The sequence below is a fragment of the Corvus hawaiiensis genome, chromosome 28, assembly GCF_020740725.1.
Source record: "Corvus hawaiiensis isolate bCorHaw1 chromosome 28, bCorHaw1.pri.cur, whole genome shotgun sequence".
Lineage (NCBI taxonomy): Eukaryota > Metazoa > Chordata > Aves > Passeriformes > Corvidae > Corvus > Corvus hawaiiensis.
In genome coordinates, this window is record NC_063240.1 from 4,049,979 (window position 1) to 4,073,381 (window position 23,403).

A 23,403-nucleotide genomic window follows, 5' to 3' on the forward strand; every position below is an offset into this window, starting at 1 on the left:
CCGCCCACTCAGCAGCCCGCCCGCCGCTCATTGGTGGAAGCGCCCGTCCATCACAGGGCGGAGGGCGAGGCCCCGCCCCGCGGCGTGCGGCGCGCGGGCATTGGCGGCGCGCGGGGGCCGCTGTGGCGCTGAGGCGGTTTCCGGTTCCGCGGGGCGGGCGCGGGGCTGGCGCTGCCTGTGAGTGACACACAATGAGGCGGGCGGCGGGGCCGTGAGGGGCCGCGACCGAGCAGGCGGCGGCCGAGGCGGTGGGGAGGGGGGTGGGGGGGACGGACAGAGCGGCTTCGCTCGTGGACAGAGCGGGGGAAGAGATTCTCTCCCCCCCGCCCCGCCGACCGGGCAGCGAAACCGCCGCGGCGGCGGGAGCGAGCGAGCGGGGCCCGCGGCGCTGCTGTGCCCAGCCATGGACAATCAGGTGAGGGGAGCGGCCGCGCCGCGCTGCCGGAGGGGTGGGGCGGTGCCGCCCCCCCCTCCAGAAAGGGGGGCACGTAGGGGAGGGACCCCCTGGGAGGGGGCTCTAAAGGGGAGGGGGGTCCCTGTCCTCGGGAAGGGGGGGGCCGGGGGGCATCGCCCCCCTTTGGGGGGGCATATCCCGTCCTTACAGTCTCTTTGGGGGGACACACCTCCTCCATACACCTCGTTTGGGGTATACATGTCCTCCCCATACCCTCTAAGGGGCACATCTCCTCCTCATGCCATTTGGGGGGGGCATACCTCCTCCCCAGCCCCTTTTGGGGGGCACACCTCCTCGTCAGTCCCATTTGGGGGGCACACCTCCGCCTTCCCACACCCTGTTGCGGGGGCACGTCTCCAATCCCATTTGGGCGGTACACGTCCTCCTCACACCCCTTTGTGGGGGCACACCTCCTCCCTACACTCCCCACTTCGGGGGCATGTCTCCTCCTCACACCCTTTCGGGGGTGGCACATCCCCTCAATCCAATTTGGGGGGTCACATCTCCTCCCCACCCCCCATTTGGGGAGGGTGCACGCCTTCTCCCCACTCCCCTTTTGGGGGACACATACTCTTAATCCCATTTGGGGGGCATACCTCCTCCTTGCCGCACCTTTTGTGTGGGCACATCTCCTCCCCAATCCCATTTGGGGGAGGCACACCTCCTCCGCACCCCCCGTTTGGAGGACACATCTCCTCCCCATACCCCTTTGAGGGGGTACATCATCTCCCCAATCCCATTTGGGGGGGGGCACGTCACACCCCTCATTTGATGGGCACACCTCCTTCCCACCCCTCATTTTGGGGTTACACCTCCTTCCTAATCCCATTGAGGGGGGACACCTCCCCCCACCCTTTTGGGGGGGGGGGTCTTAGCCCTGTCCCCTCCGTGGGCGGCCGCTGCAGCCTCGCCCGCGGCGGGGGGTGTGAGCAGCATTTCCCGCAAATTCCTGCCTGGGATTATTGCCGGGGAGGGAGGTGCCGGCGGGGTGACCTCCCCCCCCGAGGCGTGCCGGAAAGGGTTAATGCCACCGGGAAGGGTTAATGCCACCGGGAGAGTCCCTGCCGGCCCGGGGGGGTTCCAGGATGGATTCGGGAAGTTTACCTGAGGTGATGGGGATGAGGAGCCTTTTGTGTGCGGGGAGCGGGTAACAGGTACCTCTCGGGCTGGGGTTTGGGAACGAGCCCCGCTATCCCGGATAATCACCCGGAGGAGCGGGAATGGGAGCTGCTGATGGCTTTCAGGCAATTAGCACATCAAACAAAAACCAGAGCAGCCTTCAGAATGTTTATTGAGAAGTTGAAAGCAGGCTCCTTTGTATTATTACAAATTGTTTGAATAGGATCCTGATTTCCCTTTGTTGAGAGACACGCTTGGAAAAAAAAGGAAAAACCCTCCATTTTCAGCGGAGCAACTTTGGATGCTGGTTATGTTGGGAGATCTTATTTTCAAATGTGTTTCAACTTCTGGCTTAATTCACAGCGATTGTTAATTGGAGCGGGGTGTGAGGAGTGCAGCAAGTACAACTTTCACTCTCAGTTAAACAGTTCTCTTTTATGTTTAATTTCGGTCTCTTCCACACAGCCCCATCTGGTTCTCAGCTCCCATTTCTCAGCCGTTTCAACTCGGAAAGGCAGATTTTGTAGCCTGACAGTCATTTGCACTTCTCAGGAGAGGGGTAGTAACTGGCAACAGTAGCAGGATTTAAAGGGTAATTATGGAATCGATAACGTGAGGCTGCGGCACAGACTGGCTCAGGGGATGTGAACACTGTGGGAAGCATCCCAGATAAAGCAGGCCTGCAGGCACACTCCAATGTGAGTTTAGGATTTCGGCAGGCTGGCTCCACATAATGCTTTTGCAGCGTTGGAGGGATTGCTGTGCTCGGAGTGAAGCACACCTTGCCTTTCTTCTCAGCCCTTAATGCGACATGAAAGAACAGCCGGCCCTGGGCCTTGCTTCTTAGCGCAGGAGCGAGGTGGAGCTGGTGGAGATAAGCCTTAAGAACAGGAAAAAATGGCTTGCCAAGAGAACTTGCAGAGGAAGGTATCCCAAAGAAATGCTGTAGCAATAATGGTGGAGGAATTAATTAGATGAGCTTGTCCCCGAGCCGTAGGATTGATGCGTTGGGTGGCTGAAGGTATTTTGCTGTAAAGATTTAAACTGCCTGAAAGAGTGTGTTAAGGCTTATGGTTGAAATTGGAACTGGACTGCAATTTGGGAGGTCAGGCTTTGATGCCTGGTGCTCTGCAGACCTCCTGTGAGAGCTTTTTACAAAGACAAGAAGGCTGAGATGGAGTCACTTGTGCTTTTTCAGCAAGTATTCGCCGTGCTCTGGAAAAAAAAAGTCAGGTTGGAGAGATGCAAAATATTTTTTGAGCATTAATTGTGATCACACTCCTTGCTGCAGTTTGTCAGGGGGGAAAATAAGGGTGATACTTTCCCTAAACATTTGTCTGGAGCTCGGGAAGCTTTCTCTTTCCCTGCTCATTGTCTGACGTGCCCTTGGTTTGGCTCCAGGTCAGCGTGTAATATAGGTAATGACAAATAATGCTGCCTCTCCCAGTGGTAGTTGGGACTTGCTAGGAAGAGCAAGCCTGAAGTGAAGAATGAGGTAGGGACTAAAACCAACCCCTTTTTCTATGAGCCTTCTGGTGCTGAAACTGGATTTTGGTAGGTTTAGTTTGGAATCACTGCTGCTGCTCTGATTTTTGTAACAAATGTGCACAAAAGTAATGTACCTTGAGTGTTATTCTCTGTCTACAAATGTGGCCCTAAGATTTCCTTGATTTATCTTGTGTCTGAATCCCATTTGCCTTTTCCCTGTTACATCTGTTTAATTCATTTCCTTTCTCCTGGCTGTGAAGTCTGCAACATTACGTGGATTTTCACCATTAATTTCATTTGGTTTTTAAGGCACTTAATGGGATTTTTGTGCTTTGAGCCAGACATGGAGTACACCTTCTCTGTTACTCAGTGATCAGAGTAGGATTCAGGAGTGCAAATCAGAATTAGGTCAGTTTAGTATTGGACATTGTACAGGCAGATATGTTAACCTGGTCTTTGAAAGTGTGATAATAAAATATATTTAGAACCATACAGGAAACATAATTTTCTTCTGGTGAGTGATATATTCTAGAGAATATAATAAACCACCAATTCATGAACTGATTTTTCCTGTTTCAAGATGAGTTTTCTGTCAGTGCTGTGAATTCTGTAAGCTGTGAACATCAAGTTCTGTCTCTGACACTTTCTAGAAATAAAGATTCCTCAATTAGGACTTTGCTGACAATTTAACTGATAAGTGAGGCAGAGAAACCGATCCCTCTTCTAGAGCTGCTTTCTCTGCAATGTTAATATTAGGAAGAAAATAGATATGATACGGTGCTGGGAGCTATTTTTGTGCCACCTTTGCCAGTGATAACACCGCTCTGCAGTCTGAGGCTGATCCCTCCATGGGAGCTCCTGTGTTCCCTGGTGGATCTAGCACCTTCCAGCAAGGTTTTGTGCTGTCTCTGCTTACGGTCCCACCTCTGTCCCCACACAGTGCACGGTGCAAGTGAAGCTGGAGCTGGGGCACCGAGCCCAGCTGCGCAAGAAGCCGACCACGGAAGGGTTCACCCATGACTGGATGGTGTTTGTGCGGGGCCCGGAGCAGTGCGACATCCAGCACTTCGTGGAGCGCGTCGTCTTCCGGCTGCATGAGAGCTTCCCAAAACCCAAGCGAGGTCAGAGGGGTTGGGGATGTTTTATCTCTATGAAAGAGCATTTTGCAAGTCGGGGTTGTGTTGAACTGTCACTTTTCTGTGAAATATCTCCTTAAAGAGGAGCAAAATGTCCATTGCGTGCACTCCAGCTTTAACCTTTCCCCACTGTGTTTGAGGAAGGTCAGGGAGAATGGGACCTTTCTTCTGCTGAAAGGGCAGGAGGTGAGCTGCTTTCTCCTCTTATTTAAGCATTAGTATGGGCAGGTTCTCAAGACACAAGTGACAGCAGAAGATAATTCATGTCACAGAATGGGAAAGATGGGTTTGATTTGTTAGAATTCAGCAGCAAAAGCTGGAAGCACATTAGAGCATGAGAGATGCTCTAATACTGGGCTCAGATATGTACTGGGTATGTAGAGTTTTGCAGATTCTTGCAATTTCTGGTCTCAGGTGCCAGTTCAGGTAGCTTTAACCCAGCAGAAATCAATGCTGCCAAGGGGTGATGGTGTCTTTGCTGTACATTCCCCCTGCAAGCCCTGTGCAGTCATTGTGGTTGGGGAGAGTATGGATGTTACATAGTGTTATTTTCTGACTTTGTTTTCTGACTATGTAGCAAAATTCTTGGCAAAGGGCAGCAGGAGCTCATGAGGTTGAGGAGCAGGAATTGCCCTTTTCAGGGGCAGTGCAGTTACGTCTGTGTAAGATTGCGTAACTGAAGCTGCAAGCATTAGTGGTTTAAGAAATACAAGCTGCCTGTGAGAACTGTTGTAATGTGCATTCTTGGAAATACTGCTTTGGAAGCAGGACACTCAGGATGTCTTAGGACAAACTGTGACTTTGGGTATTTGTGGGAGTCCACGGTGGAAAGGAACTCAGAGGTGCTCAGCATTCACAAGGATGTGACTCTGGTCTGTGTGTTGATAATGTGTCCTTCAAACTGGTCTGCTAAAACTGATGTCTGATAAGCAGGTGCAGTACTGAGCTGAAAGCTGATTTATAGAATAAAAATGCAATCTGTGGGTTACAGTTCTTGTCTTCTGATGCATTACAAACAACTGTGTTGGGATAGTACACAGAATCCTGGAATGGTTTGGGTTGGAAGGGCCCTTAAAGCCCATCCAGTGCCAGCCCTGCCATGGGCAGGGACACCTCCCACGGTCCCAGGCTGCTCCCAGCCCTGTCCTACCTGACCTTGGACACTTCCAGGGATCCAGGGGCAGCCACAGCCGCTCTGGGCACCCTGTGCCAGGGCGTGCCCACCCTCCCAGGGAACAATTCCTTCCCAATATCCCATCTAGCCCTGCCCCCTGTCAGTATAGAACCATGGCCTTTGCTCGGTCAGTTGCTGTATCATCTGCCTTTACAGAGGTATTTTTTCCCAGTCCCTGGTTTTTCCATGCTTCCTTGAGCTTGCTCCTAATGCCAGTGTGCCTTTGACCAAGGCGTGTCTGGGTTGTACATAAATACTGTGGCAAATGCCTCCTATTCCTAGGTTTGTTTGAAGGGTTTCTTCAGATGATCCCCTCTTGGAGCAGATCTGGTGCTGAAGGTGGGCTTGTGCTGCTGGCAGATTGTTCTTGGAGCCCTTGGAATTTGTCAGTATAGAGTGGCAGAGGAACAAAGGCTGCTTGGCAGATAGGCTTAAGATTCCTGCTGCCATATTGGCACTGCTCTTTGGTTTGGGATTTTTCCCTCTAAATGACAGGGTTCTTATATGAAATTCAAGTTAAAGCAAGTCTAGAGGTTTTTGTTATTTTTAGTTATGCCCTTTTTTCACAGTTGAATTTGGAGTGCTGCTTTCCAGCACCTTAATGATGGTAGAAGTGCTTAGAGCTGGGTGGGGATAATACAGCTACATTAAAGGAAAATAATTTGTGTGCTTTTAGGTTTGATCTACTGTTTCCTAATCATATTAATTACTTGGAATTCTTAAGAGAAACTCAAAAGATTTGCGCTGAATTCCTCTAATTACCTAATTGACTTTATTTACATATATTGTAGTGCATAAATTATATGCAAGTGCATCCGGTTCCTGAGAGGGAGAATATCTGTGTGGGTCTCATGTTTCTCCTGGCAGCTGCTGTGTGCTGCTACGTCATGGCCAAATAAAAGATCCTGGAATCCTTCAAGTTGGATATCCTGGAATGGATAATAGGAAGGATTCAGGAGCATGAAGCTGCACCAGGTAGCAGGACAGGGGGAACTGAGGCAGGGACATGCAGATTAATTTCTGAGAAGCAATTAACTTTTCTAATTGCTGTTTCTGCAGTAAGCAGCTCTGACCTTAGCAGCAAACTGGTTCACCTTCCTCCTCGTGTTTCCTTGTGTGTGAAATAAATAGCAGTGCTCACCTGCCCTTCAGGTTTGTTCACCTCTGGGGGAAGCAGCAGCCAGGAGTGTGGCCGTTACCCAATTAGGAGCATTGAGGAGTGCAGGGGAGTATTTCAAGGCAAAAATAATCACTTGCTTGTGTGTGGTAGTGTTTTGATTCACAAATATGAGCATCAAAGTAAACTTTACCTTTCTGTGCTGTTCCACCTTTTGGGCCTTGGCCTTTCCTTGCCAGGCACTTGGAACTGGCAGTTTGCGTTGTTGTGGGACTGCCCAGGAATGTAATTGTATCTCACTGCACGGGAGGGGAAGGATCTCAGTTAGACTCAGGCCTGGGGTGTTTTATGTTTCCGTTCCATGGGAGGAGCTAAGAACAGATTTCATGTTATTAACTGAGCCTGTGGCCACCATCTTACTCTGTGTGGGCTTTTCCACAAAGGTCAGTATTTTAACTGTGCCCTGAATCGACAGAGGCCCAGTTCTCCTCTTGCATCTCCTTTTTGGCTCAGAGAAAGTTGTGCTGAATTGCAAGTTCACATTTATTTGTTCTCTTTCAGTGTGCAAGGAGCCCCCCTACAAGGTGGAGGAGTCTGGCTACGCTGGCTTCATTATGCCCATTGAAGTGCACTTCAAAAATAAGGTAGAATCTGATTTCTGGTCGTCTAATTGTTTTGAGCTGTGCCAGAGCCTGAAACTGCCTGACAGAAAGACTCTTAAATTATGTGACTGGTTTATGTGTGTGTTTTTTATTAGTCTAATAAATAGAATTTAACTGGGAGTTGGAAGCTCCTGCCAGACTTCAAAAGAAAGCTTTTGGCAGAAATGGAATTGCATAGAGAGGTGATAGCAGGACAGTGGATGGCCCTGGAGATTCTGAGCAGAGATTGTACCACTTGTAGCTTCTTTAACATGGAGGATATTAAAACAACTTAAAATATTTTATGTGCTTATGGAAGTAAATAAACATAAAACACTGGTATTATAAAGATTTGTAAACACTGTGTTGGTTGTCAATATATTAAAAAATCTACTTTTAAATTTGCAAGCTTATTACATTTAACTATATAGGTATGAAATTTTTAGAAGCCCAAGACAAACATTTGCACGTGTAGCACAAGTATTTAGAGCTGTGTTAAAGATATCCTTGTTCTAAACTCAGTGCTCTTCCAGAATGAAAACACTAAATATTTTAAGTCTTAAGATGCACTGCCAGCAAGTATATGAAAGTTAAAATTTGGGATTTATTGCTTGCTTTAAGTCTACCACAGAGGTCACATGCTGTAGGTTATGAAAACAGGGAATTGGGCACTTGTGTTCATATTACCTCAGTTTCAGTTAAATTGTTTTGTTAAACATGAATAATGGATGTTTCTGGGTTTGATTACTGCTTAAATAATAAAATAAAAACGAATGTTTTGCTTATGATCCCTAAGAGGGAACCGAGGTAAACTAAGCTAAAAATGTTGAGCCACATCCCTGTGCTCTCCCACCCCCTCAGCTCTCCAATGACAAGCCTTTACCCCAGGTGTGTTGACAGCAGACCACATGTAACAGCCTGATTCTATTTAGTTTCCCATCCTCCTTTCCCTGTCCCTCCCACAAACATCTGTCTGCTGTTTCCTTCTGTCCCCACTCCAGCTCAGGATGCTCTCCTGGCAGTGTCATTTTGTGAATAATTAGCATTTTGGGTTGGGTTTTTGGCCTACCACATTGCTCTGACCCCACTTTATGGGTCAGAGGAACAAGCCAGATAATGGGACTGAGCCACAGAAGACAGCCTGCACTCCTAAACCTGGGAATGTTTTGCCCACAAGTTGTTTTTTGGGTGGGTAGGGTAAGCCAGAAGGCTGGGAAGTGGAATGGCAGTCAGGGGCTGGGGAGGTGAATGTTGTTGATGAAAGCAATTTTTTTGGCAAACACTGAGAACTACGACTTGAGTGCAACAAAAACACCTCAAAAGCTTGAAAGTAGCTCTACTTCTGGTGGCTTTTCTGAGGTTTTAGATGGGAATCAGAAGACTCTCCAGCTGCACTAAATGTTGGCTTAAGTCAGGTTCGAAGTCCTTTACACTCCTGACCAAAAAATGTGAACTTCTCCACGCTGATTCCTTAGAAGTGGAACCTCTAATGCCTGGGAGGGGTGAGCTGTGTTTTAGTTCGGCCTTTTCCATTTATTTTCTCTTCCTTTCTTCACCCAGCCTTTCCCCACACTTCCCTTTTCCCTGCAGCTCTCCAATGGTTTGTCTTTCATAAATCCTCAGGTCTCCCTCATTTCTGTGTGTCTTTTTGTAGGTGCTCATGTTTGCTTTGACTGCCATCTGCATTCCTGTGGCTTTTTTTTTCCCTCTGTCCCTCATATTCCCACGTTCCTCACGGAATATGGAGCTGGCAGCTCTTCTGACTAGAACTTGGTTTCACACCCACTGGGGTCATCACTTCTCATTGTTTCTCTACGCACGTGACTGCAGAGTTGTTCCCCAGCACTGAGCAGAGAGGTGGCTTTTATAAATAAGGGAAATAGGTGGGCTCTGTTCTCCCTGGAAACAATGGAAGGAGCTGTTAATTTAGGAGAAGGCTCTTTGTTTCTGACATTTTGGTCTTCAGAAACATGACAAATAAATAGGAGAACAGGTTGAGTTGCAAACTTGTTTTCAAATCTACAGATCTTCAAAATTTTTATTTTTGCCCTGTTTTTTAGCTGCATGTTTTCTGGAGAAGTTCTTTTCCATTTTTAAGCTGATTAACAAATTGCTAATTTAGGACTTTCAGGCAGCACCTCTCATTATTTAATTGGGGCAAGGGGTGGTTGAGGGAAAAGGTGACAGGTTCCGTCTTCCAGCACATCACTGGAACAAAGGCATTTTCTCGGATTCAACCATGAACTAATTTAGGATTGCAGGGAGCTCAGAAGCTGTTGCTGAGGGGGTGAGCAGGGACAGGACCCCAGGGAACGGCTGGAGCTGTGTCAGGGCTGGGCATGGAGCTCAGGGAAAGGTTCTTCCCCCCGAGGCTGCTGGGCACTGCCCAGGCTCCCCAGGGAATGGGCCCGGCCCCGAGGCTGCCAGAGCTGCAGGAGCGTTTGGACAGCGCTCTCAGGGATGCCCAGGCTGGGGTTGTTGGGGTGTCTGTGCAGGGCCAGGGGCTGCACTGATGATCCCTGAGGGTCCCTTCCAACTCAGGATATTCTGGGATTCTGTGTGAAGAGTTGGGCTCCTCTATCCATCACTGCCCAGTGATGATGCCATCTGCGAGTTTTAAGAGTAAGGATTGTTTTCAGTAAGTGGAGTTGAAGGAAATGTAAGAGGTAAATACTTCTACAAAGATAGAAATGCAAAGACTGGGATATAGTGAAAATTAAAAAGGTAGGGAAAGAGGAGGACGAATGGCAAAGGTTTAGAATGGCAAAGGCCTGTGTTCTCCTGAATTAAAGAATATGATGTTAAAACACCAAATAAATCAAAGTCTTCATTACTTCAACACCATGTTTTCACTCTGATCTATTTAAACCTGTTGACACTGGTGGGGATCAGCTGGTGTGTGTGCAGCAGATATTGTGAATTGATTACAGCATTTGGGACTCATCCTTGAGTAATTCTCTTCAAGTAGATGTTATGGATTGATTCTGGGATTGGGGTGAAAAGGCTCTTTGGAGGTGACTGGGCAGGAGGAGTTGAATGGGTTTTGTGGCCATATGTTCCTCACATTCTGACACATTTTTGTTGATGTATGTCCTCAGCTGAAACCAGACTTGCAGAGGCTTTGGGATTTGTTTATCAATGCATGTTTAGCTTTGTGAAGGTGAGAAGAGAAAGGATTTAAAGAGGGAGTGAGCCAGTCTGTGGAGATTGATCTTTGCCATGGTTGGCTGAAATGGGTTTTTTTTCCACAGTTTAAGCCTCCTTTCTTAGCTATTTCCTTTCCCTGTTCTGATTTGTTCCTGGGATGACAAATCCTGGCTGTCAGAGCCCGTGTGCTCTTTGCTTTGGCTAAAGAAATACCAACCTGTGCTCTGGGAAGGAGCAGCTTTACTAAGAATGGTTTTAATGAACTTCATCAGGGATTTTTTAAGCAGCTTGGCATAAAATTGCCCATTGACTTTGTGTTGGAGGACTCCGTTTTTTATCATTGTTGTGTGTTTGGAGCAGCAGACTCGGTGCTCTTGGTGCCTTTTTGTCAGACAGGGAAGCATCAGCAGAGTGTGAAAAAGGTCTAAGAGCCTGTTCTTATTCTCCATCAACATCGCTGGTCTGTGTTTGTCCTTCCTGTGCTGCAATCCAGCTCCTCCATGAGTAGGTGCTTTCTCAGGGCTGGAATTTGAATTGCAGAATATGAATTGTGAATATTGCAGTGAGCCTGGGCAGTCTGGGGCTCTGAGCAGCCACAGGACTCGCAGTCTCCTTTAACACTGGCAGAGCCTTTGCTGCTGTAACTGATCCTGAAAAACAAATGGCAGGGGCTCAGCAGGTTGATTGATAAAGCTTTTGAAAGTCGAGTTGGCTAATGACAGCAGATCATTTGGACTGGAAATGTTAGTGTGCTATTTTTGTTTTGAAATCCTTTGTGTTCCTGTAACGAGGGCTGCTGTGAGTGGCTTCTGGTGCTCAAATCGATACAAACCGGGTACAACAAATGCGTTGCTGTTTTTCTCCTGCTCTTCCCCTTCCCTCTCCCCCTCAATTTCAACAGTCTGGAGGCTTTTTTTTTTTTCATTGTTGTCTCCAAATAAATCTCTTCTAGTGGTACACGTTGTAATCTGGAGGCTGTAATACAGGTCTGGCTTTGGTATTCATTCCCTGTGACATTTTTTGCATCCTAATCAAATTAGATCTATCCTCCCCACAAAGCTAAAGGTCTAGTAGATTTTCATGTTATTCTGATATAAGGCAGATGATATTAATGCGACATGGATAAGATGTTGTATTAAAGTCTCTTTAAAGATGCTACCTCCTAATTTTAGTGCTGGAGATAAAAGCCTTCCAGGATTTACATAATGGATACATGGAACTTGGGCTTTTCCTATTAGTGAGAAGGAGATAAGCAAAGAAAGCAGAGAAATCTGTTTGATTTTTCCAGTGAGGTTCAAAAGAAAAATACGCATATTTTACCCCTTCTGCAACCTTTGTAGGTGTGATAGAGAAAACAAATAGAGAAATATTGGAAAAGGGAAAAATTATTTGTGCATCAAAGTAGGGACTCAGTGGAGACGTTGTAGGTGGGCTGCACGTATGGCAGGGGAGGTGAAACGAGATCAGCTACAACTGGTGTCAGGACTGTGCCATCCGGAAGGGATTGGCCTGGGAAATACTCCTAGGGAAGGTTGAAGAGCCTGTGTTTGCATGAGACATTTGATTTTACTGGAATTGCCATTTGGGGCAGGATGTGCACAGGTTTGAGAGGAGGAGTAGCTTTAACCTGTTGGTGTTTACTCAGTGTTGCTGAAAGTTGTGGAAGGAGGAGTAAAACTTGTCCTTTTGTCTGCCCTTTAAGGGAAGCAATTTAGGTCTGTCCTGTACCATCTTCCCTCCCAAACATGCAGCAATTCCTTTTGTCCTGCTGCTGCTGTCTGGTGAATCTTTTCTTTTACCTTTTTCTGTCAGAAATTAGGATGGATTATCAATTTACCCATTCCTTTATCTGAGCAGGGCCAAAACCCCTGGGCTTTGTGTGTTTGAGTAGCCATTCAGTGTGGCACATAGGCACCTCGAGATGCTGAAAATACATGTAAATACTTATATATATATATATATATATATATTTGCAGTGTGTGGCAAGGATGTGTTTGCAGCTTTATCAGCCATGCCAGCTTCATATAATGTATTTGTAAGAGTTGGTAGATTATTAAGTGCTTGTCTTGGAGTAGTGAGTAGATAAAGAGATATATTTACACTCATCTATGTTATTTATACTCATATATTTATTGTACTTGAGAGATATATATATATATATATAAATATATTAGGAAAACCTAATTTTCAAACAAAGTAATAAGCTTCTGATGGAGCAAAGTCCTAAATGCTTAATCCTGGAGAATCTTCCAAAAGATAAGGGTGGTTCATGGATTCCTGAGTGGAACATAAGGCTGTTTATTTCAAAATGTGAATATTGGGCTATTGCTTTTCCAATGCCCTGTCTGGAAGCAGCTCCAGGACCAGTCAGACGGGTTGTACCAGCCTGGAAAGGGGTTTCATTTCTCCAGACGTTCCGGATAAATGCCTCTGTCAGGCTGGATCTATGGCAAAAGGGAAGTGGTGTTAGATGTTATAGTTATTGAATAACCATGAGCCTGCTTCCTTGGTGTGCTAGATTTTTGTAGATAATTTTGTTTTATGGCTTTCTAAAAGTGATTTATGAGCTTTATGCGCACGCTACCAGTGAAATTCTTTTGATTTGTGTTAAGTGGCAAAGGGCACACCCTGCCTTAAAAACAAGACAAGGAAATTTTAACAAAAGACTTTGAAAAATTCCTCCTCTTACGAAAAGTGCCAAAAGAACTTTAACCCATTAGTTCAGAACTCAAAGGAAAAATAAAGCAGCTTCAGAGCTCATAACAGCGCAGTGGCAGGCGGTGCAGACAGGAAGCAGTAAAAATAAAACCTAATGTACCCAGCTCAGGAGATTGGAGGTGGAATAGGGGGATTCACGGGATGAAGGGAAGTTTACAGCAGCTGCAAATAAAAGCCCTGGCTTTGTGGTGCTCACTTGTAGTTTACTTCTCTGGCATCCTGGGATTTAAGGGGCAGATGTAAAGTGAGGTTCTGAAGTGCCTTGCTGAGACATCCCTGCACCAGCTTAACCATTTCATGGCCAAATGCACCACTGAATTTGAATCTGAACAATTCATATCTACCAGTTAGAAATGGATGTGATCCATCTTTTTTAAAGCTTTCCTTGGAAGTAGGGCCCTTTAGAAAATCTTACAGTCTTGGGAGCAGCAAAATACCCACAGAAACGGTCTTCCCTGGTCAGTTTTACTGATTGACATCAAGGAATATCAGAAGGTGGAGTTATCTAAGAGCAAAGCCTGGATTGTGTGTGTAGTTGCTACTGAAGCAGGAGTACATGAAGGATGTTGTAGGATTGTCTGGACCAAAGTTTGTAGGGTGAGAAAGACCCTACACGGGGTTGCAGCTCCCAGCAGCAGGATGTATGGATCTCAACATATTGAGAGAGGCTTTGAAGTGTGGCACTGTGGATTCAGCCTGGCTTTCCATTTAAAGTTAGAGGATGGGTAGGTCTGGGTCAATTGAGGGAGATTTTCCTTGGGTTTCTACCCCCCTTCTCCCCCTTGATGGTTGTTTGGGGGAAGAACCTTTTAGGGAGGACCGGATGGATTAAGCTTTGGAGTGGCCTGAGCTGTAATCATTAGCTGGGCAGTGAGGGCAGTAAAGGAAAGAATGTTTATTTGCAGCTTTTTGCTTTGAGACTTTTGTGGTGGTTCTTTTAGGAGTGCTGTAATTTCAACTATTCACTGGGAGGGGGGGGTGGGGGGCTCCTTATGGCCTGGGGGATACAAAGGAGATTTTAATGATCAGGGCACTCTGCTGGGGCTCATTCCCAGGGCAGTTGTGATCTCTGAGCTGGAGTAATATCACATTAAAAACTGCTTTAATTCTACAAAAATTCAACTGAGACATGATGAACATTTTGATGCTTCTGAGGCTGTATTAAAAATGGGATACCCAAGGTGAGAGGGAGCAGGATCTGCTGCCTCTCTCCTGCTCAGAAAGCAAATGGGCAAATGACAAAGCAGAGCTGGTAATGGGATGGCAAAACAGCTCCTGACCAAAGCCTGCACTTGCTGATGGAGCCAAGATTATTTACTCTGTTGTAAACCAGGGAAAGCATTTTAGAAGCCATTATTAGGCCACATTTGGATTTCTATTCATCCTTCATTTCAGTTTATTAGACTTTGAGGGACCCTGTGCAGCTGCTGTTTGAACTACAGCGAGCGCACACGCAGAGCTCGCTAATGATTCTGTTAATGAGAACGGGCATGGAAAAGAGGCAAATGACAGGGCAGTGTACTTTGCAAGGATTTTTCTTTTTCCTCCCATCTATCTGTTTTAGTAGACTCCTTTGAGGAGCATGTGGATTATTCAGGACTTTCCCAAAAGAGGGTCTGAAGACCTGGTGTTGGCAGCACGTTAATCTGAGACTCTTGTCTGTGTCTATTGATGCCTACCCCTGTTTGGGGGTGAGGATCCAAGACCTCGACTCCCAGATGAGCTCAGGGTACTGACTTTGATGTAAACCAGGTGTAGCTACCACCCTTTATGTTATTAGAGGTGTAGTTTGTCCAAGGAATAGCCTCTGGAGCAAACAGCAGGAACCAGGGTGGTCTGAAGCCATTTCAGCCTATTTTCAGCAAATCTAATGGCTGAGGCTGGGAGCCTGCAGCGCCTGTTCCCATCCAACAATGCCACTGCACCAGGAAATGGAGCTGCTGGATGGGAATTCTGGAAAAGACTGCTGTGCAGCTGCTCGGTGCTGCGCAGGGAATGAGGCATGTGGGATGCATTCATGGAAATACGCAGGGCACCGCCGGCCTCGCTGGGCCTCCCAGCAGAGTCTCTCTTGCCACATTGAATTTCCAGCTTGGAAATGCAAAATGCAAGGAACACCAGGCGGTGTCCTGTCGATATTTGTAATACACAAGAAGTGTATTTGCAGTTTTGGTGGGGGAGGGAAAAAGGGGGGATTTCTTCCATTCTGTGCTGCAAACGCAGCAGGTGGAACAGAAGCAGTGAGGCGCAGATGATCCCCCCACCATGCATACAAACTCTGGATTGCTTGGGTGAAAGTGCCCTTGGAAAGTTCAAAAGCCTGGGATATCTTCCCATTCAGTCCCTGCAATATGCATATTGAAAAGGATTTTGCAAACCAAGCCATCCTTTTCCCATTGCGTTTAATCTTTTCTCAGTGCCTGCAGAGATCCTGGGAGTTCAGAAGTTGTTCCTTCTCTAAAAAAGGATTATGCCTTTCTTAATATTGATACTTAGAGTTTGCTTCCCAAAGGAGATAGGATCTGAATTTTGGTGAAAACAGAGTAGTGCATAAAGCTTGTGAATCTGGTTTTCTGGGGAGCCTTGAGCAGCTTTAAACAGACTTACTTTCATTCAAAATCTGTGTCCATACATTGCTTTTGCATGAGAAGCCTCATGCCCGAGTTCCTGATGAACAATGTTAACTTCAGGCACAAATAGTTTAATTTCCAGCTCTCTGATCTCATGGTGAAAAACTCCATGAGTGCAACACTTAGTGGTTTATTTGGGATTTTCAGGAGTGACTGTTCGGATCCCCAGACTTAGTGTGTTTGCCAAGCTTCTTCCAGTTTCCCAAAGCCTTTCTTGTTTTTAGGAGGAGCCCAAAAAGGTTTGTTTCACATACGACCTGTTCCTAAATCTGGAGGGGAATCCACCTGTGAACCACCTGCGTTGTGAGAAACTGACTTTCAACAACCCCACCAAGGAATTCAGGCGCAAACTCATCAGGGCTGGAGGGGTAAGTGCCCAATTTGGGATCCTAAAAGGAGTGAGCTCGTTTTGCTCTGAGGTTTCTTTTAGCCCAGCAGGCTTCAAGCAGTTTTCTTCATTCATTTAAAAGATGAGCCAGCCAGTTTTGACTCGTGGTTACAGGACTGCAGCACCTGTAGCAGAACAAACCTGCTGGTGGTGTGTGATTGGTGACACTTCATTTGTCAATTTAAATTGTGAGCATTAATATCAAAGCACTGAACCCCACTGGAAAATGAGATCTGCAGTGGATGTTGCAGGCTGCAGTTACCTGTGACCTTCCTGGTGCCAGGAGCAGAAAAGCTCAAGGAAAGCGAGCAGCTTCCAAAATATTCCCTATTAATTTTTTTTAGCTTATTAATTTTTTGTAGGTAGTGCTTCCTGGTCAATAAATGACCTCTAAACTTGGCATCAGCTACTTGTGGCTTCAGCAATAAAAAATTAATGAAAAATTGGTCAATATAGAGTGAAAACAGGTGTGGGGGTTGAAAAATAGATATTCTCTAGAAGGCCCAGTAAAGTATGGGTTGCTGCAGTAGCTGAGCTCTTCCATCTGGGAAGGCAATAAATAGTGATAGACTCTAGGATTATTCTCAAATAACTGCAGGATCTGGGCAAATCAGTCCAAGCCACAAAGGGCTAGAAGTTTTTAATGAGCCAGAGGATGTCAAGGCCAGGTTGGATGGGGCTTAGAGCAACCTGGAATAGTGGGAGGTGTCCCTGCCCATGGCAGGGGGTGGAATAAGATGAGCTTTGAGGTCCCTTTCAATCCAAATCGCTTCATGATTCCTGTTCCTCGTTGTGCCAGGGCTTTCCTGTATTGGGCACACAGAGGAAGGTGCTCATTTCAGCCCTAGGATGGCTGGAACATCATCTGCTCTCTAGGATTTTCACAGTATGTTATTTGAGTCCTTGTGTACTGAGGTGTTTCAGCTGTTAATCACTTTTGATGCCCTTTCTCTGGTGGCAGTTTTCCACAGAATTATCCTGACAATGCAGGGGAGGTAAGAAGGGAATTGTTCCATGCAGCTCAGTGCTTGGTGTTAGGATTTTGTGAAGGGAGAGACCCAAGCCTTGTTTTTTTCCTTTTTCCCCTGAAAGAGTGAATTCAGCTTCTCCTAAACAGAGAAAGTCTTGCTCATTCCTTCCAGATTTATCTCCCTAGCCTTTTTCAGGGGAAGAGCATTTGCAGCAGAACACACAGTTCTTGTCCAGAGCTTTATTGCCTGCCTGTGCTCAGAATATTGGCATTCCCTTTGGGAAAGACACTCGATATTGCATTGCTGCCTTTCAGTTTTTGTGGGTTTAATATTCTGTATTTGAGGAGCTGCCTTGAAACTGAGCATTCCATAGACAATATCTTTTTATGGCCTTTAAGCAGGAGAGGAAAAAACATTGAAAAGATGAATAATAGTGTGTTAATTGAGCAAGTGGCTTAACATAATCATGTGTTAATAGTTAATAGTCCGTGAGATTTTGCTCAGACATAATTTCCCTCCTCTTTATTCGCAGGTAATGGTGATGCCAGAAGGAGCAGAGACTGTTTCGAGGCCAAGTCCCGATTATCCGATGCTGCCCACGATACCTCTCTCTGCCTTCTCTGATCCCAAGAAGACCAAACCCTCCCATGGGTCAAAGGTCAGTGCAGCACACTTTTGGGTCAGCCCGAGGTGAAGGAGTCTTTCAGGCCAGGCTGCTGAGAGCTTGTTCAGCAGCTGTTCCTGGCTGCTGCTAATTCTGAACCTCCTTGTACTCTGCAGTTCAGTAGTTAATGGTCTGGAACTTCCCAGCCTTTAGGAGGCTTTTTTATGATCTGATAGACTTCTCTCCAGGGAAGTTTTGAAAAGAAAATTAAATGTGCAAGACTGGGAATTTTTGGCGAATTGTGTCTTCCTTAAAGGTAGATGAAATCCTCTCTGATTGTTCTGGTTGTGTCCTCGATGCTGAGGATGGATTCTGTGGCTCTCTCACTGTCTGCCATGCCACACTCTGAGTCCCTGCACCTCTTGGCATGAAGGCTGAGTGGAAAGTCAGCCCTTCCTCTGTCCTCAGGGCAGTGCTGGAGAGAACATCAAATATGCTTCACTTGGTCAAACTGGTGCTTTCCAGATTTGATGTTTGCATCCAGCAGTAGCCAGTTCTTGAGACTTCCAAAGAACCTCACGTTCGTTATTTTTTCCCTTATGTACTGAAGCTATTTTTGTATAGTCCTACATGGGAGAAACGATCCCCAAGCACTGTGTTTTGGAGCAGATTACATGCATTTTATCAGCCTGAACAGTCAGAGGTATTAACAACAATTCATTTTCCGGTGTAATTCAATTCTGATACCATGTTCTTCAGGGCTCTAAACACTCTGGCACTTCAGTTATGCCTTCTGATGTTATGAAACAGAGTGAAGATGACTTTACCTGTTAGTGGCTGATTTCATTTTGGTCAGGAATTAAGCATTGGAAAACACAGGAAACAGCAGAGAAATAAAGGGCTCTGAGATGAGCTCTGGTGAAAATTGCCAGTTGCTAAAGAGACAACGTTCTCCTGCTTCCATTCCTCCAGGGTGCCCTCAGAGGTGCATCTCTGTTTGCATTCAGATTAAACCTGAATTAAACATCTCTAGATGTTTCTAGACCTTTGACAGACCCTGGAAAGGAGCAGGAACATGTTTCATCCTTTCCTAATGTTGAAGTGCCCACTGTCAGTTTGTGTCCACCAGCTTGAGGGAAGTGTGGATGTTTACCTGGGCACGTGGGGGTGGATTTCTGCATGAAACAAACCTTGCCATGGGATTTATGAGGATGTGTTTTATCATTCTGTGTGGAGCTGCAGTTTCATACCCAGCTTGTATGTTTCTGTTGCTGAATTTTAGGATGCAAACAAGGAAAGCAGCAAAGCATCCAAGCCACATAAAGTAACCAAGGAGCACAGGGAGAGGCCCAGGAAAGACTCTGAGAGCAAAAACTCCTCCAAAGACCTTGAGAGAGAACAGAACAAGCCTTTGAAGGACTCCTCCAGAAAACCAACTGAGAACAAACTGCCTAAGGAGGAGAAGGCACCTCCAAAAGCTGCTTTCAAGGAACCAAAACTGGCCGTGAAGGAGACCAAACTGGAGAACACCTCTCCGAAGGGGGGGCCACAGCCGGAGTTAAAGTCTTCCAGCAAGAGGCCCTCCAATGTGGAGTCACCAAAGCCTAGTGCCAAAAAACAAAAAAAGAGTAGCTCCAAAGGGGTAAAGAATATCCTGGGGACATCTCCCAGAACCTCGTCTTCCTCATATCCAGAGAAGAAACAAACCAAGGAGAAGATGAATGCCAAAGTGGAAAAGGTAAAATCTGAGAGCGAGGCCAAGGAGATCAAAAAGCCCATGGAAATGGAGGAGTCAAACTCAGAGGATGAAACTTCTTTCAAGTCAGAGGTGAGTAGGGATTTATCCTTTACCACAATTTGGAAGGATGATGTTAAATCCCTGCCTGAAAAAGATGTTAAAAATAATCTCTCCGAGAAGATAGAGAAGCAGATTGGTAAATGCTTAGGCTGGGTTGTATCTCAGATGAAATTCTTCTTTGAAACTCTAATCAATATTAATTGTTCCTCCTGTGCGGTTTAGCTCCTGCTTCAGATACAAACTTCTATTGAGATTTATGTGCAGGCAGAGTTACCTAAAAGTCACAGAGTTTAAGGTTATGGTCCCTCATTCATCCCTGGCAGTGATATCTACAGAGCTACAGGAGATACAGGGACACTTTTCTGCCTGCTTATGATAGCGATGTTTTTGAATGTGATCTAATTTCAGAAAAGAAGGAAATCATCTCAGTTTTGGTAATGAAAAAAGCCCAGTATTAAAATGTAAATAAAGCCCCTCTTCCTGTCATGGCCTGTAAGAAATGTGCCATTGGCTGAAGCTCAAAATACAACCACATGCCACTAAATCTAAATAAGTTGTGTTGTGAAACATAAAACAAATTATGTTCTTGTACTACTATTTTTAAAAGCTGTCTAAATATTTTTTCATTTTTACAACTGAGAACATTCCTCATCCTCTGTTTTCTAAAAAGTGTTTTCCAAAAGAAGGCAAAAAAAAATGTAAGAAGGGACAGACAAATCCAAACTGTTGCTACTTTTCACTTGTATATTTGTTATAAAGAAGCCATATATCTTGTAGTAGGGTTCACAGGATAATGTCATGGGAATTCTGGAACTGGTTCCTCCTGACCGCTTTAAGAAAGGTTTATTTTATTAAGATGAATGTTCTGGGGACAGTTTGTATTATGATTTAATCAGCACTGTGATACAGCAAATACTGATGTGTTTGTCAGGAGGGGTTTTTTCTGCAGGATTCCCAGTAGAAGAGTTGATCGGGGAAGTGTTAATTCCACTCTGCAGAGAAGTAACATCCCTGGAAGTGTCCAAAGCCAGGTTGGACAGAGCTTGGAGCACCCTGGGATAGTGGAAGGTGTCCCTGCCCATGGCAGGGGATGGCACACAATGATCTTTAAGGTCCCTTCCCACCCAAACCATTCTGGCATTTTATGACTTTATTTCCCAGATGGATTAAATACTTATATTGGGCATTAAGAAGAGGCCGTTCCTCCCCTCTTTTAGCCTTTTACCCAAAGTGCAGCAGTGTGCAGCAAGCCCCACATCTCAATTCCAGACCCGCAGCCCTCCCTGCAGACCCGTGTCCTGTGCTGATCCCAGAGTGTCCTTCGCTGTCCCCGAGGTGTCCCCGTCCCCTCGCGGGGGGCCCGGGCAGTGTGAGCTGATCGTGCTGCCAGGCTGTCCCTGAAGCCACAGCCTGTGGCACTGGAGCCTCAGCATCTGCTGCAGCCCGTCCTGCCCCTGTCCTCCCTGGCTCCAGCTCCTGTTGGGTGCTGGACAGTGGGATCTGGGGAGGGCAGGGACACTCTCTGTGAGGGACAGGGAGCGGTGGCAGCTGCTGCTCCCACCAGCTGAGGTTCCTGTGGAACCTGAACTCCAGGGCACAGCTGCATAAAGCACTGGCAGCAGCACCCAGGCTCTGGAGTTCCTTGTGCACCCTGAGGGCATCTCCCTGCTCCCAGCACTGCTGGTTGCTGCTCCAGGGTTTCTCCTGGCACAGCTGCGTGTGGAGCCGTGTGGGAGCCACATCACTAAAGCGAGGGAGCAGCTGGAGGTGGACCAGGGCCCGGAAACTCTTAAATCAGCTCTGCTGCTGTAGCCAGGGATTGTGCAACAGCTCCAGGGCTGCAGCTCCACGGTGGCTCCTAGCTGACGTCTTTGCAGGCTGCTGTGGAGAGGAGCAGCCCTGCTCCCATTTGTGCTCCTGGCCTGGGAGCTCAGAGGGGGACTCTCCAGAGGGATGAAGGACTTTCTCCTGCTATTTCAGCTCTTGCTGGAAGTTACTTGGCCTTTCTTTCTTTTTTTTACCTTTTTTTTTTTTTTTCCTTCCCCCATCAAGTCCAGTTCCCTGAACTGGCCTCATGCTTGGCTGCCTCAGTGCTGACAAAAGGGAGAGCAGGGATGTGAGGCAGCGTTGCTTTTTGCCATTGTCGGCGTTGCTTTGGTCACATCCCAGTGACAGTCACTGAGCACACGGAGCGTGTCCAGCTGCATCCTCCTCTGGCTGAAGGAGCTGATGGGGTTAATGGCAAAAGGAGAGATGAGTTACCTCCAACTTCTGCTGCTTAGGTCCTGTTAAGTCATTTTAAGGGAAGACCTGCAGATTACCAGGAATGAGGGATGTAGGATTGGAGCTGTGGGTCAAGCACAAGAACTGTGCTTCCTTAGCTTGAAAATATTCATAAAATCCCAGAATGGTTTGGGTTGGAAGGGACCTTTAAATATCATTCAGTTCCATCCCCTGCCATGGGCAGGGACACCTTCCACTGTCCCAGGCTGCTCCAAGCCCCAATGTCCAGCCTGGCCTTGGGCACTGCCAGGGATCCAGGGGCAGCCCCAGCTTCTTTGGACAACCTGTTCTCTCTGCTCTCCACTTCCATGTTGGAATTTCCCTAAACAGCCAGGGCTGCTGCAATGTGCCAGTAGATCTGATGTTGGAATTTTTAAATTATTCTCCTTCACTCCTGAACCCTTCCCAAAGGTTGCAATACCATTTTGCACACATTTTCCCCATCTTACAGTGGAATAAATGAAACTCTTACCAGTACTTGGGTGACAGTGTGGCCAGCAGGACCAAGGCAGGGATTGTTCTTTGTGCTGGGCACTGCTGAGGCCACACCTCGAGTGCTGTGTCCATTTCTGGGCCCCTCACAAGAAGGACACTGAGAGGCTGGAGCGTGTCCAGGGAAGGGAACAGAGCTGGGGAAGGGACTGAAGCACTGGGAGCAGCTGAAGGAGCTGGGAAAGGGGCTCAGCCTGGAGCAAAGGAGGCTCAGGGGGGACCTTGTGGCTCTGCACAACTCCCTGACAGGAGGGGGCAGCCGGGGGGTTGGGCTCTGCTCGCAGGGAACAGGGACAGGATGGAGGAAATGGCCCCAAGCTGTGCCAGGGGAGGGTCAGGTTGGACACCAGGAAGAATTCCATCATGGAAGGGGTGGTCAGGAATCAAAAGGGGCTGCCCAGGGAGGTTTGGAGTCCCCATGCCTGGAGGTGTCCAAGGAAGGCCTGGACATGGCACTCAGTGCTCTGGGCTGGGGACAAGGTGGGCATCAGGCACAGGGATTCTGTGATGAGTTATAAAGAAGGGTGGTATTGGAGTGAAAAATTTTGCTGCCACTTTCACTTATCAATTCCCAAAGCTGCCAATGTGCCTCTTTGTGCCTGTCACAAAGTTTTTTTAGTATTAACCCTTCCTTTAACAAACTTAACAGTGGGAATGTGTGATCGCTCCAGTGTGAGGATGTGGCAGCAGTAGTAATAAGTAGATTCCTAGGAATGAAACAGTGAAACTGAAATGCTGATTTCCAGGGAATTACTTCTAAAAAGGCAAGATACTACAGTACTTTGAGAATCTTTGAACTAGAACCTGCCTGAGCGCCAAATAAAACCGTTTTAAGGGGAATTTTAGGAGCTGTTTGGGGATGGAGGGAGTTGCCGTGGCCTCTGCTGCCCTCTGGCGGTCCCCAGGGCTATTGCAGGTGATTGCTGTGCGGTATCGGATTTACGATTAAAATTTCCCAATCTCACCCAAATTTCCTTCCTGGATGCTGCTGTTACCAGTATTCATTTACTCTTCACTTACTCTTACTGCACAGGATACTCCTGGTACTTCTGCTGAGTGCTGACGGAGGAGTTGGGGTCACAAGGGTTGAGCTGGTCTCTGTTATATTTGCACAATGTAGTGGAGCCAGTACAGTGGATCACTCAAACTGGTGTAGAAACAACTGGGTTTAGGGGATAATAATAATAATTTAGAATTAATTTTGGAGTCATGTGAGCTAGTTGGGAAAGACATCTCCGTGTCT

General features: G+C 46.8%; 1 protein-coding gene across 2 annotated transcripts in view; it reads left to right on the forward strand.

Annotated features, from left to right (window-relative positions):
- The first annotated feature begins 263 nt into the window (after positions 1-263).
- The window catches only part of MLLT1 (MLLT1 super elongation complex subunit), a 32,588-nt gene continuing 9,448 nt past the window's right edge, over positions 264-23,403 (forward strand). For both annotated transcript variants that reach the window (XM_048287839.1, XM_048287840.1), the window contains exons 1-6: positions 264-415; positions 4,002-4,182; positions 7,050-7,132; positions 15,849-15,992; positions 17,516-17,641; positions 18,870-19,415. In XM_048287839.1, the coding sequence (XP_048143796.1) occupies positions 404-415; positions 4,002-4,182; positions 7,050-7,132; positions 15,849-15,992; positions 17,516-17,641; positions 18,870-19,415 (1,092 nt within the window). In that variant the 5' untranslated portion in view covers positions 264-403. The remainder of the gene's footprint in view (positions 416-4,001; positions 4,183-7,049; positions 7,133-15,848; positions 15,993-17,515; positions 17,642-18,869; positions 19,416-23,403) is intronic.